The sequence below is a fragment of the Lepidochelys kempii genome, chromosome 1, assembly GCF_965140265.1.
Source record: "Lepidochelys kempii isolate rLepKem1 chromosome 1, rLepKem1.hap2, whole genome shotgun sequence".
In the NCBI taxonomy this organism is placed as follows: Eukaryota; Metazoa; Chordata; order Testudines; family Cheloniidae; genus Lepidochelys; species Lepidochelys kempii.
In genome coordinates this window covers 335342571-335357062 of record NC_133256.1, presented here as the reverse complement: position 1 = coordinate 335357062, position 14492 = coordinate 335342571, and the positions used below count along the sequence as shown (strand labels likewise).

At 42.4% G+C, this 14492-nt stretch overlaps 1 protein-coding gene across 5 annotated transcripts; it reads left to right on the top strand.

Moving 5' to 3' along the window:
• The first annotated feature begins 444 nt into the window (after positions 1-444).
• On the top strand, positions 445-14015 carry SUV39H2 (SUV39H2 histone lysine methyltransferase). Of its 5 annotated transcripts, XM_073328693.1 has the most exons (7): positions 445-561; positions 1915-2171; positions 2853-2904; positions 4035-4706; positions 7397-7543; positions 9422-9551; positions 11140-14015. In XM_073328693.1, exons 1-7 carry the CDS (start codon positions 526-528, stop codon positions 11244-11246), a joined length of 1401 nt encoding a protein of 466 aa, XP_073184794.1. In that variant the 5' UTR covers positions 445-525; the 3' UTR covers positions 11247-14015. The 5 variants fall into 5 exon arrangements, with proteins under 5 accessions (XP_073184794.1, XP_073184798.1, XP_073184797.1 ...); XM_073328697.1 differs by lacking the exon at positions 1915-2171 and having other exon boundaries at positions 446-610; positions 2759-2904; XM_073328695.1 differs by lacking the exon at positions 1915-2171 and having other exon boundaries at positions 466-561; positions 2780-2904.
• Positions 14016-14492: the final 477 nt, after the last annotated feature.

Here is a 14492-nt window from a genome sequence, read left to right as displayed (position 1 = left end):
CCCGCCCAGGGCCACGGCCTGCCCGCGGGCAGTCCCAGAGACACTGGGTGGGGGAGGGGCGCTCGTTGGTGAAGCGGGGCTGGACTCGAGACCGAAGGGCCCCCACGGGAGGCAAATGATCCTACTCCCCCAGAGCACGTTTCAGCGCTAGTCCGGCTTAGCTCGGGCGGGAGGGGGGAGGGGCGAGACTCTAGTCAGCGTTTGGCGGGTTCCCCTCCCCCCCTCACCTTAGAGAGCCCCTCCCCGGAGCGGGGTGCTCACCGCTGGAGGGGGGGGGCTGCGCGTGGGAGCGACGCCAGCCGCTCGGGAGCGCGCGCGGAGGGTGAGGGGGTCTCCCGCCGCGCCGGGTGGCCTGGGGGGCGGTCGCGAGGCGCCTCGCGCCCTGGGGGTTCTCTGCCCACGCGCGCGGGGCGGGGCCGCGCCGCCGGTGCAGCATTGGGGCCCCGCGGAGGGGCGGGGCCATCGGGCGTGGGCGGAGCCTGCAGCTGGCGCCCTCCCCGGCGGCCCAAGTTCCGCAGGGTTTGAATGCAGGCCCCTGCAAGATGGCGGGCAGGCGAGGAGGTGAGGGGCCGGCCAGGGGTGCTCGCTTCCTGGGTCAGCGGGGATGGGGGTGAGGAGCTGCCCCCCACAGCGCACCTCAGGGTCTGTGCGGCCTCCACCCCCGCACACCCCGAGACCTACGGCAGGGCCCCGGTGGCCGCGGAACCTGCGGGGGGACAGTGTGGGGTGCCCGGGGGGCGGCAGCGGCGTGCAGTGCCTGGGGGAGGGGCGGGGGTACAGTGTGGGGTGCCCGGGGGGGCGGCAGCGGCGTGCAGTGCCTGGGGGAGGGGCGGGGGTGCAGTGTGGGGTGCCCGGGGGGGTGGGGGTGCAGTGTCGGGGGAGGGGCGGCGGTACAGTGTGGGGTGCCCGGGGGGGTGGGGGTGCAGTGTCGGGGGAGGGGCGGGGGTACAGTGTGCGGTGCCCGGGGCGGGGTGGGGGTGCAGTATCGGGGGAGGGGCGGGGGTGCAGTGTGGGGTGCCCGGGGGGCGGGGGTGCAGTGTGAGGTGTCGGGGGGGCGGCGGCGTGCAGTGCCTGGGGGAGGGGCGGGGGTACAGTGTGCGGTGCCCGGGGCGGGGTGGGGGTGCAGTATCGGGGGAGGGGCGGAGGTACAGTGTGGGGTGCCCGGGGGGGCGGGGGTGCAGTGTGAGGTGTCGGGGGGGGCGGTGACGTGCAGTGTCGGGGGAGGGACGGGGGTACAGTGTAGGGTGCCCGGGGGGGGGGCGGCGGTGTGCAGTTTCGGGGAAGGGGCGGGGGTACAATGTGGGGTGCCCGGGGGGGCAGCAGTGCCGGGGGGACAGTGAGGGGTGCCTGGGTGAGGGTACAGTGTGGGGCGTCCGAGGGGGCGGCAGCGGCATGCAGTGCCTGGGGGAGGGGCGGGGGACAGTGTGGGGTGCCTGGGGGAGGGGTGTGGGGATAGTGTAGGGTGCCCGGGGGGCGTCGGTGTACCTTGACGGGGGGAGGGGCGGGAGGACAGAGTGTGGGGCCTGGGGGAGAGAGGGGCACTGTCCGCTGCTAGGGGAAGCAGGGGGTGGCATCACTGTTCCATGCCTGCGGGAGGCTTTTGGCGGGAGAGGTTGCTGCATGAAGTTAGAAATAGCCAAGGCCTCCCCCAGCCTGGGTAACCTCCAGTGTCTCTCCCGCTCCTCTCCTCTCCTTTCCAGTGGCTATGTGCTAATTGCAGTCCTGGTTGTGACACAAGTGAACAATCCCCTGCTCACGCAGAGGAAGGAATTCAGCTGTTGTCAAATACACCCTGACTCTTACTAAAACACGGGGGGAAACTGTTGCTTTGGGCTCCAGACTTGTGACTTGCTATAAACTTTGGACTATCCCTCTGAACAGAGTTCTGAACTGTTGCAATTTATTGTTCCATAGTCGGCACCCTTACAACTTTACAATAGTTACATTGTAAATTGTAACCCTCCTAAATTTGGCCCAATTGACAAGAAATCGGAGATCTTTCTGGAAGAGGGATTTGCCTCTGTCTCATCCCAATCACCATGGTTGCATAGCAAGTACAAGAGTGTTGATTCCACTTGGCTAACTGCAGATACTTCGCGGTCTTGTAAAAAAAAAAAAGTGAAGGGCTTCTACATAACTGCAGTCAAAAGCATGAGTACCTTCAGGTCAGGGTAATTATTTATTTCTGTTTTGTTTCAAAACTGGTAACTATACTGAGAATCTTTTCCTATGAAGAATTAGTATGTCCTAGGTCAGTGCTACTCAAAGTGGTGGTCCGCAGACCGGCGCCGGTCCGCAAGCCATTGGCTGCTGGTCTGCGCACACATTGGGGGAAAAATTGCCGGTCCCCCACATCAGATAGCTTGAGAAGCACTGTCCTAGATAGTTTGTTTTTTTTTTTTTTAATCATTGCATGAATACACATAGTATGGAGTGGTGGGTGAAATTCTCTGGCCTATGTTGTGCAGGAGGTCAGACTAGAGGATCATAATGGTCCCTTCTGACCTAAATATCTATGAATCATATGCAGAGCTGAGGTTCAGGCAGAGAACTATTACAGGCTTACTTTATACTTAACTGGAGTAGCATTGGTTCTGTCTGCCTGCGTGCTACATTTGTAGTTCTACAAATATATTGTGGATAATTCTTACAAATTACAATCTGGGGGCTCGGGAGCAAACTAAAAATCAAGTGCTTAATTTTTTTCAACTAAGCTGAGACATTTAAATTAGTAAAGAATCCTATTTTCTTATTGTAGCTTGGTATGTGCCTTGTCTAGCTTCACTTGAGACCATCCAGGAATTATGTAGGAAGGAAAATCTCACATGTAAATCCCTTGGAATCACCAACAGGAATCTAAAGAGTTATGAGGTGGAATATTTATGTGACTACAAGGTAGAAGAGGTAAGATAAATGTCTAGTCTTACAGAACAATTTGATCAATATTTCAGTTTGAAAGTGAGAGGCAGTAGTTTTCCTTAAGGTTTAAAGTGTGAGGCTAGCTGAGGGCTCTTGTTATGCTGCTGTTGACATTGAACAAAATATTTCAGAATGTTGAAGCCTACATAAAGTGTTCTTTAGCTCTGATTCTGTAAGGAAGGAAGGTTCTGCTGAAATAATGGAAATGTTAATAACAGAGCACAAAATGTCTGACCTTGTATATCAGTGCTAAAGCAAATCTTACTGTGCTTAGACAACAGCACAGTATGTATTATTATGCTTCTCTTCTCCCTTGTTAGTACTGCAGTCTGTTCCTTGAACAGTTAAGGCCACATGCTACAACTGGGTCCATTGCCAGATCCCAGTTAGGCACCATGTGTGTGCAGAAACCTACCAGTGTGTGTCTGGTTTAAGGATTTGGCCTTATTGCTCTATTCCCTTTGAAAACAAACCTCCCTTTGAAATAATTACATTTTACAATACATCTTCTTCTTCTTATTCGTAAATATAGTATTAAGAATTGTTTTTACTGTATTATTCCTCTAGGATGGCTTGTGTAACTATTACAAATAGTACTGTTAGAGGTTTTTTGGTAAGTTTAGATTTTTTTTTTTTTTGTTCTGTGTAGGGTGTTACTTTATTCTCTTTCCTTATAAAAGTTAGTATATATGACCTTAACTGTGGCTGTGCTAACAAACTAACCCATGCTGGTATAATTTTATTGTTTTGGGTTATTCTATCCAGCTGTATGGTTATCCATGTCCTTACAAGTGGTGCACAAAGTACATACCCAGTTACCTTGCATTTGAAATGCTTGATCCTCTACTGTTAGGACCAGATGGCTGTGAATTTAACTATGTGGTGTTATGCCTCAATCATAAGGAGGGTGTTACGGATGTTAGTTTGACTGCTCCTCAGTTTATGCATTTTTGCCACCTCCTTAATGATAATCACTCCTCTGTTTAATTTTATTTACTATGGATGTGATACCAAAGCAGTTGTATCATTGAACAACCGCACTTTATTTTCAAGATATTTTTGATTAACTGTTGGAAATGCTATGGCTAAATCTGTATCTATTTCTCTATTTCAAGGGCACAGAGTACTTCCTTGTGAAATGGAAAGGATGGCCAGAATCCTCAAATACCTGGGTAGCTTTGAAAAATCTTAAATGCCCATTGCTCCTTCAGTACTTCCATAGCGACAAGAATGAATATTTATCTCGGCTAAAGCGAGGCAAAGCGGTAATATTGAAAAACCATATGAAAGCTTTGAACCCTGTAGTAGCACAGTACATAGTAAAGAAGGCTAAACAAAGAATAGCTCTACAGAGATGGAAGGAAGAACTCAACCGGAAAAAGAACCATAAAGGAATGATTCTTGTAGAAAACACTGTGGATCTTGAGGGCCCTCCTTTAGACTTTTACTACATTAATGAATATAAACCTGCTCCAGGAATAAATGTAATGAATGGAATCACAACCGGCTGTGAATGCTCTGATTGCCCTGCTGAGAAGTGTTGTCCAGAAGAGGCTGGATTTTTCTTGGCTTACAATAAACAAAAGCAGTTAAAAATCCAACCAGGCTTGCCTATCTATGAATGCAACTCATATTGTAGATGTGGTCCTGAATGCCCTAACAGGATAGTACAGAAAGGCACACCGTATTCTCTTTGCATCTTCAGAACTAACAATGGACGTGGCTGGGGAGTAAAAACCCTCCAGAAAATTAAAACAAAGAGATTTGTGATGGAGTATGTTGGAGAGGTATGTATTTATCTCAGAGATAAATTTTATAAGTATATAATAAAAGATTTGTGTTCTCCTAACACTTTTAAAAAATATTCTTTCCTTTTTCAACACTTTTGGATTCTGTTACAAAACAGATAAATATGCCTTTGCTGTTAATGAAGTACATTGAAGACCTCTAATTTGAAAGTCAAATTACCTTTATATTGTATGACCCAGGGTGTTTTCTGCACCAAAGCAATGCAAAGGGGCTGAAGTGCAAAAAAGATCCTTGGCATTGATTTGTTATATCTTAACTTTTAGAACCAAGTCTTGTCTCTTCTTTCACAATTTTTTTTTCTTTTTAAACCAGACCCTTCTTTACCTCTTGTCAATCAAATTCCTTGTCAGTATCCTGATCATCTTCTCATCTTGACTACTATGGCGTTCTCTTAGTACTGATCTCATCCCAGGCCAAATTACTGCAAAAATTATTTTTATCACTTGTCATGCTGATCACGTCAGCCCTTGTATTTCACCATGTGTAAACTTGGAAAATAGGTTGTGCTTTAAAATGTATTGGTCAATACCAGTTAACACGTTGTTAAAATGACTTGCCCTGTCTACATTAGGTGCAAAGTCCTGTTTAAAATAGTTAGTTAAAATGTGTTAGATAACATGTCTTAAAATAGTGAATTTTCCTAGTCTAGACATGGCCCTTGAGTCACACAGTGCGACCATGAACCAGTGAAGTATCAGGTTAAACTTGTCCTTCCTTTCAGGGCTCTATATGATCCAGTTTCTGCTTACATCTCTCCCCAACAATCTGTGATACACCACTGATGCCAGCATCAGTATTGTATTTGTCCCCTTGCACAGCTATTTCTTTCTTTCTTCTGTGTGCTACTTCTATGCTTACCCTCCCCAAGCTATCCAATTCACATTCAGGTCCTTCCTAAAAACTCACTTAGAATGTACAGGAGATCAGTTTCTCAAAATAGAATTAATCCTGTGTGATGTTATAAGGATACTTTTTTTGGAGGGTGGGGGAAGAGAGAGAGGCAGGACTTCAAGTGAAGGTGGTAATTAGTTGTTTGTTTGTCCTTCCCTTGCGGCTGCCTCCCCCCCCCCCCCCCCCCCCCCCCCCCCGCGCGCAGCTGTATGTGATTATACTTTGTTACTCAGAAGGTATAACTGAGCGGTAAGCACCCAAATCTTCAAGGGATTGTTAAAATGTTCACTGTTTTTCTTTGCTGGTAGAGTTAGCACAACAAAATCTTTTTCTGGTAATAACAAAAGTAAAGTATATATTTAAAGTAGAAGACTGGGGATAAAATTGCATAGTCTGCAGCCTGAAGCAGGAGCCCTCTTTCAGACAGCTTCTGCATATCTCCATTCTGCTAATGTGTGCTGGCCATCTCTGACTAATGATAAGCTATACCAGTAGATGTGCAGTTTTGCTTGTATAATTGTGTCTACACTAGGGGCTTCTGCCAGCACCGCTGTCAGTCAGGGATCACAACTCTTCACACCTTTGACCAACATAATTGTGCTGGCAAAAGTCTGTAGTGTAGATATAGCTATAAGCCCAGTACTGTAAAGCGATCCATTTGCAAAAAAGTCACATTGAAATCTGTGGTACTTTATCTGGGCATTAGGGTCTGCATAGGTAAATTATATTACAGAATTAGTACCATACGTAGTAACTCAGCAGGGAGTGGGGAGAAGTTTTGAGAGTAGCTAAAGTTACAAGTATAACCTGATATATTGATTCTCTCATACACTGAGGGAACTGGGGGGAACATGACTGGTTCCACCTTCCCTGAACCTTTTTGTGGTTCTGCTTGAAGTGAAATATTTTGTACAGGTGGAAAAGTAATATGGAGGTTTAAGTAGTAAATATAAACTCTTTAGGAGAAATGACAAGGCCCTGTGGATAGGGTAGATTGTAATTATCTAATGACCACATCCTCCTTTAGGGAGTCAGTGATTTAAAGTTCTCTAAAATGTAGTTATAAAGATTACTTATAGAGGAGTTCAGAAAAGTTTGGGGGCAAAGATAAATTATTTTATAGCAGGTCTTTTTATATTCAAGTTTTTATTCTACATTGTATAGAAAGCAATGGGAACATCACTTATCTGTAAATACATATCCAGGGAAACTGTCCAATATTATATTGCCTGAAGAGAAAATACCATCACTATCTATAAATGCTACTAATTTTTTTCCCCCACAGTTACTACACCTTCTTCTTAACTATTTGAAATGGGCCATCCTGATTATCACTACAAAAGGTTTTTTTTTTCTCCTGCTGATAATAGCCCACCTTAATTAATTGGTCTCCTTACAGTTGTATGGCAACACCCATTTTTCATGTTCTGTGTGTGTATATATCTATGTATATCTTCCTACTGTATTTTCCACTGCATGCATCCGATGAAGCAAGTTTTAGCTCACGAAAGCTTATGCCCAAATAAATTCGTTAGTCTTTAAAGTGCCACAAGTACTCCTCGGTTTTCTTCTGTAGAAACAATCAGTAATTAGTCAATTTAAATAGCTATGTTCAAGTGTTCCTTATTCCTTACAGATACACAGCAACCTTCTTACTTCCTTTTAAAGACAAGTCTCCCTACTTCTGTTCAAGAAAATGTAAAAGTTTTTTCTAACTTTTGGGGTTTTGTTTCAGTACAGTAACAGTTAATAATATGATGCAGGTTTCTTTTTTTAGGTGATCACAAGTGAAGAAGCAGAGAGACGAGGTCAACTGTATGACAACCAAGGAAATACATACTTGTTTGACCTGGACTATGACTCGGATGAATATACGGTGGATGCAGCTCAATATGGAAATGTGTCCCATTTTGTGAATCACAGTGTAAGGGCTTTTTTTGTATTCGAGAACTGTCCGGGTTGCACCAAGAATGCCTTCTCCTTTTGTAAATATCTTGATATCAAACACACAACTTTCATGGAATGACTTTTTTCATACCAACCTCTTTTTCCCCTTCCAAAGAAAATGACTTGAGAGTGGATTAATGCTGTTACAGCAGCACAGTCATGTGAACTTGAAATCTTTGAGGAAAAATTGAAGTCACTTTGTCTCATGTTTTTAAAAGTCTAAATTAAAATTTTTATGAAACAATGAATGTGAGGGATCCTAAAATGGACAGAAGTACCATCCGATGAAGTGAGCTGTAGCTCACGAAAGCTTATGCTCAAATAAATTGGTTAGTGTCTAAAGTGCCACAAGTACTCCTTTTCTTTTTGTGGATACAGACTAACACGACTGCTACTCCGAAACCTGTCAAAACGGACAGAGTGCATGAAAATGAAAGGGGCCTCAAATATTCCCACTAACCCCACAATCCTAACTTTTATTAATGCTTTTTTCTTGGATGCTGCAAGAAAGGCATCTTTCTAGACATACAACATAACCGAATGATCAGTTAAATAGGATGGAAGAAATACTGATACATATCTTATTTGGAGCAAAATTAAATATGAAAGAATATAAAGTAGCTTAGATTTAAGACAATGTTTGAAACAACAATTATTCTTTAGTTTTCACAAACATTGGGAGTGCAAGGTTGGTTTTTATTAACAGGATCACTCCACAAGACAGCACGTTAAATAGCAATTTTATTTTACCTGTTGAAGTAAAACTAAAAAGAGAGTTTTCACTGTTCCTTATTCTTTCAGGCTCAGAATTACCTAAGAGGAAGGTATCAGCAGTTTCTGAATTAGGGATTTTCATTAAAATGTAAAATAACATGATCAGTGGTCCTGATCCTGAAATATGATCTATGTGGATGGATCTCTGAACTCAAGCAGGGACCCACTGACCTCATTGGAGCTCAGCCTAGGGATAAGGGTTTGCCTAAGTAGATCAGATAGCAGAGTTGGGATCATAATCTGTATTTCCAGCATATTCAGTACCTGTTTCCAGACACCCAAAACAAATTTTTCTCTTCAGATAATTGAATACCAACAGTATAGGAAATAACTGCATAATTTAGCCCCTGGCTGTTGATTAAAATTATATGAACTATTAACGTCTGAAATGCCGGAAGAGGAAGAGAGTGTTTGAATGTATTTTTGTTGTAAGTAATGGAGAGAAGGAATTTTCCTGCCTTTTCCTTAGCATATCTCTCCCCTGCAGTTTTCCTCCTTTCCTCAGCACCATTTGTAAACTTGCTGGGGAAATTGAAATCCCACCTTTTCATCCTTTAGTAATTCTTGTTTAAGTCTGAACTTACTTTAGATTGCCTTTTATGAAATTGTTTTGATTCACCCACTCCACTCTACTCAGTTGCAATCACTTTCAAGCTTTAACTTTTTTTTACTAGGTTGTTATAGTTTTAGTGTGCTATACCTGAAGAAGAGCTCTGTGTAGCTCAAAAGCTTGTCTCTTCACAAACAGAAGTTGGTTCAATAAAAGATATTATCTCACTCACCTTCTCTGTGTACTATACCCGCACAGCCATGGTGTCAATACTGTTGCTTAACAGGGTCCTGCTTTCATTTAATAGTGATGTTTCAACAGATGTAATTCTGTTGACTTACAATGGCAAAAATCACAAGTAACTCCACTGAACCTGAGAGGAGACTCAGCCCCTGAATTGTTATAGTGTCACTTTCTTCTCGCTAGTAGCGTACAATATGTTTTAATTGCCATTCCCTACACTGTGTCTACCAGTTCTATTTTGTTAGCAAATGTACACCTGAATTACAAAACTATAACTTTGCTTTGCAGTGTGATCCAAATCTTCAGGTCTTCAATGTTTTCATTGATAACCTTGATCTACGTCTTCCTCGGATAGCGCTGTTTTCTACGAGAACCATCAAGGCTGGAGAAGAGCTCACCTTTGATTATCAGATGAAAGGTATGTACAGTGTAAATCTCTGTGTGCAGGATAGATGGTACTAGCTGGTTTTGTTGCAGCCTGATCAATTTTCTGCATGGGTTTGCTGAAATCAAAGTGTTTAACTTCCTCTTTTTGGACACACCACTCTCTTCTCTGTTTTTACCCACTTTGTTCTGCCAACACCTCCTTCCAGCTCCTACTTAATCCAGTCAATAATCTGTGCAGGGCAGGTTTAAAGAATGATGCACGGCACCCCTATGCACATGAAAGTATATTAAATGAAAATTAGAGCCCTGCATGGGACTATTTTTAATCCAAACAAAAAAAGATTGGTTTACGTATTGAGAGCTGGGTGGCTGGAGAGTGCTGGCTGGGAGCCCAGGTCCGAAGGCAGAGCTGTCTCCAGCAGCAGCGCAGAAGTAAGGATGGCATAGTGTGATATTGCCACCCTTACTTCTGTGCTGCTGCCTTCAGAGCTGGGCCCTCGGCCAGCGGCCACCACTCTCCTACCACCCAGCTCTGAAGGCAGCAGCGCAGAAGTAAGGGTTGCAGGGTATGGTATTTCCACTCTTACTTCTATGCTGCTGCTGGTGGGACGCTGCCTCAGAACTGGGCACCTGGCCAGCAGCTGCTGCTCTCTGGCCACCCAGCTCTGAAGGCAGCACAGAAGAATAGCAATACTGCGACCCCTCTCCTACAGTAAATTTGCAACTCCTCCTCCCCCACTACCTTCTTCTGGTCAGGACAACCAGTTTGAAAAACGCTGGTCTTCCCCGTGAAATCTGGTCTTTTGTGTACTTTTACCCTGTACTATACAGATTTCACAGGGGGAGACCAGGTTTCACAGTCCGTGATGTGTTTTTCACGGCCATGAATTTGGTAGGGCCCTAGTTATGCATTTGGTATGCTGAGACCATTGCCTATTGCCCTGACCAATATTCTCTCATTACTTCCTTTTGCTTCCTTATCTGTCTGTCTAGATCCACTTGTTGTCTTTTTGTACTTCAGATTTCAAGCTCTTTGAGCAGGGACCACCACCTTAGTCTGTGTTTATACAGCATCTAGCATATACAGCATCATCCATGATGAGCTCGGAGCCAATCCACAATAATCTGTACAATAAGATTCCAGGATTGTTACTTTGAAGCCTAAAGTGTCTGTGGAGTCAGTGTGAAGCAGTGAAAACATATACAAGCATGATTGAGAACTCTTTATTTAGAACGTCACCAGGTTCAATCATCAGTAGGATTCATGGTCTGTTACTGTTCAACCTTTAAATTCTCAGCCATTTAGACTTCATGAATTTCACCCATGCAACAGCATGAGCTTTCAGCTACTAGTAAATAATAATTTTAGGTAACAATTCTTCAAAGATTTATACTAATGCTTAACTTTGCGCGCACACAAGTAGTCCCATATAATTTAGTGGAACTTACTCACATGTGTGAAGCTAGATACATGCACAGGTCTTTTGAATTGGGGTCTTAAATTGTAAGCTTTTTGGGGCAGAGACTACCTTTTTTTCTTGCACAATAGCAATGCCTAATAAATAATATCCTTTTCCAACCACCATCAATTCTGTTTCTGTATATTCTTATGTGTTTAGGTTCTCTCGATGTGACTTCAGACTCTGATGCTGTCAGCCCAACGAGAAAGAGGATCAGAACTGTGTGCAAGTGTGGAGCTGTGTGTTGCAGAGGGTATCTCAACTGAATTCTCAATAGCCAAAGTTGCAAATAAATTATTTCATTTTGTGTCTTTTTTTTTTAAATGTATTTTAAGAAGACTGCTGTTCTAGTTCACTTATACTTACAAATTGGAGTATTTTTACATATGAGTGAATCAATATAATGAAAACAAAGCATTAAATTTGTATTTGAAAATGTCATTAGCCAAAGAAAGAGATATTACAACTGCTCTTAAGTATGAAAACTGGCTATGTGGATTAAAAACTAGATCTCCTTGGAATTATTTGCACACTGTGGTTTAAGAGCTGATGGAGGTGCATGTTAATGTGAAGTCAAAGTTGAATATTCAAGTGTGTGTATGACTCCAATCCTGTGAAGAGCTGATTTCAATATGAGGTTGTTCCACATCTTGTGCTTTATGAAATGGAAATCTAATACCATTGATGTACTAGAAATCATAGTTGACTTATCATTTTTCTTAAAAGGTTTCAAGAAGTAGCAGTAAGATTTGGGGCCCTGATCCTCCATTGGGATCTACTACCATTAAATTCTGCATAGGTATGAAAGTTCATAGAGTACACTTAAGAAATAGTTTGTTTGGCTTTTGTTTTTTTGAAGTGTCCATGGAATTTCACACAAGCACACTGATCAATGTTAGCAGATGCTGGACACAAGATTAGGTAGTCATCATTGGTGAAATTATTGGTGAAAGTTTGGAAAGCGATAGACAGGAATTGAGTAAATAAAATTAGCCAATATTTCTTTCATGAACCTAGTGCATTGATATCCAGTTATATGGCATAGACATAAAAGTATCCCAGCAATGTAATTGTATCAACAGCTGTCTTATATTATGTTACAAACTTTTACATATTACGAATTTTTTCTACCTCGTGGTAGACTTTAAACACATTATGCCTGGTTTTTTTCCTGTTGTAATAACATAACTTCAGTGAAGTTACAGAAAGGGTGAATTTGCCCATTTACTGTAGACAGTAGTAGGACATTCTTTGAATCTTGAATGTAAAAGGCTGAAAAACTTAGTTATTCAGCTTATTGAATATTTGTTTTTTCTGTTTAATCTTCAAAAATATCAGATGTTTATTGAAAATGTGATGATGAATGCTAAATTGTTCTTGACTTCAGAGAAGCACCCAACAGCAATTAAGTTAGTTGTAGACCATGGGTGGAACCACAAAGTAATTGTACTCCAGGGACAAAAGTTCAAGTCTTATTTTTCTCATTGATTGATTGTAAACATTGCATATTTCTTGGAAGCGATGTACAGAACCTTTAAGGAATCAGGCATAACTGTTTCTCATCAAATAGACATTTGATGTATATCATGAAGACAGCTACTTACTGTTATAAGGTACAGTGCTGTTGGCTCAGGTGGTTGAGGTCAAGTGTTCAGCCTATGATTATCTAGTTGGTTTGTTAAAAATATGCCTTAAATTTCATGTTTGTTATTAGCACTGCACCAAGAGTCTTTGAAGGACAATATGAGCATTTGTTAATTTTAAAAGCACAAATGTACTTGAACTGCAGAACTGGCTCTCTGTAGGATAGTGAAATTTTGTACACCAAGGCTTATCCAATTTGTGATTGGGCATACACATTTGGGACTATTAGCAATGTACAAAGCTATGTATCTGCTTGTAAACTGAAGTTTATAATTTTGAAGTAGATGATTTATATTGTTCAATGAATGGCATACTAATTGCTTAGGTTTAAACACATCTAACATTGCTATGCTACCTGGAGTCCATACTTGAATGAAACTGCTGCATCTAGTTATTTTTAAAGGTATTATTGTTAGTAGATAGAATTAGTCATGTGTCTCCCCCATAAGTATTTTATAAATCTTAAGGGAATCTTAAATGCCCTTTTTTTAAAAAAAAAAAAAGTTTGAGCCAACTTCATTCCTTTTCCATTTACATACTGCCCCAATAAATGGGGTTGTGTGTACCCATGTAATCCTTCATTTCATTTCCTTACCCCTGTCCACGCTACAAGACACATGAAAGGCCTCAGACACCTTGGTTGGCTGCTCCGCTCCTTCCTCTTTGGCCCTGCTCATGGGTATCCTTAACCAAACTACAGGGATAGGCAATTACAGATATCTACATTTTAAGTAGATAAAGGTCTTACAGCTGTCAAAATCTGAATTTAGGTCCTGTTTTTTTACAAGTCAGTGTGTATAGCACCAGGTGCTCTTCTCTAGGGGCTGTGTGTTACCTCTCCTGAATTCAAATCTTGGGAAGTAACAGGAAATTATTAGATATAAAGTCTACCGCTGTATCCTGTTACTTATTTAGGACCTCAAAGCTTGTTTTGTGTTTACCAATTTACAGTGCATTTCAATTTGCCTTCTGTTAATTGGACATTAAGTTGTTTTTTTTAAAGTGACATTGAAAAAGCTGTTTTCAGTTTCTTAGCAAGCCCAGACCAACCTTGCTTTGGCCTTTGCTTTTTTGTGGGCATTACCATGGTTACCACTGCAGCTGTGTGAATAGCACTTGGGTACTGGTAACCTATTAACTGGCTTCTGGCTGGTTTTGAGGTAGCAAAACTAAAAATGCTGCAGCATCCTCACCAAGCAAAAGCTACTGTGTATTTAAGTTCTCAGTTATACCAGCTCTGTTTGGTTATTTCCATTATGGGTTGGGGCTGTGTATTTGTTTATAACCTCAGGAACATTACTTTTGCATAAAATGTGACATCTTTCTTTGTAATAGCAGTTAGTTTCCTATAGTTCTTTTGGTAAAATAAATTAAATTTAGTTTTTTCTTTTGTTGGCAGTGTATAATAACTACCATCCCTTCTGTAGGTCTTAAATTTTGTTCATGTACTCTCATACAGCATTAGCTAGCAGCTCAGAAAAAGTCCTGATGAATTACTTTTGCATGTCTGAGTGACCTCATTTTACCAGCATTTCTGTGAATGTATTCATAGCCCTATAGTGTGATAGAATAGTAAATTCACTCTCTTCCCTCTCCAGCCCCTTGTCAGTTGCCTCTAATTAAATAAGTAATAACCCTTCTGTAAGTTTAGAGAATGTAGTAGTCTTAGGGAGCTGATCATCTATAATAGCCTAACTACTTTGTCTGAAGTTGTGGGTTACTAGTGTACAGCATCAAAGTCCAGCTCTGGTGGGGGGTGTTTGCTAGTTACAGATTTATTTGAGCTCCCTCTCTTGAAAGGGACACCAGACTGGTATGAGAGGATCTAAATGCTGAATCCATAAGGTGCGTTAAGTCTCCAGAGTCTG

Coding starts and splice junctions, on each gene's coding strand:
- SUV39H2 (XM_073328693.1), top strand. CDS start 526: ATGCAGGCCCCTGCAAGATGGCGGGCAGGCGAGGAG. Junction 562..1,914: donor GATGGCGGGCAGGCGAGGAG/GTGAGGGGCCGG, acceptor ATTGTTCCATAG/TCGGCACCCTTACAACTTTA. Junction 2,905..4,034: donor GTGACTACAAGGTAGAAGAG/GTAAGATAAATG, acceptor CTCTATTTCAAG/GGCACAGAGTACTTCCTTGT.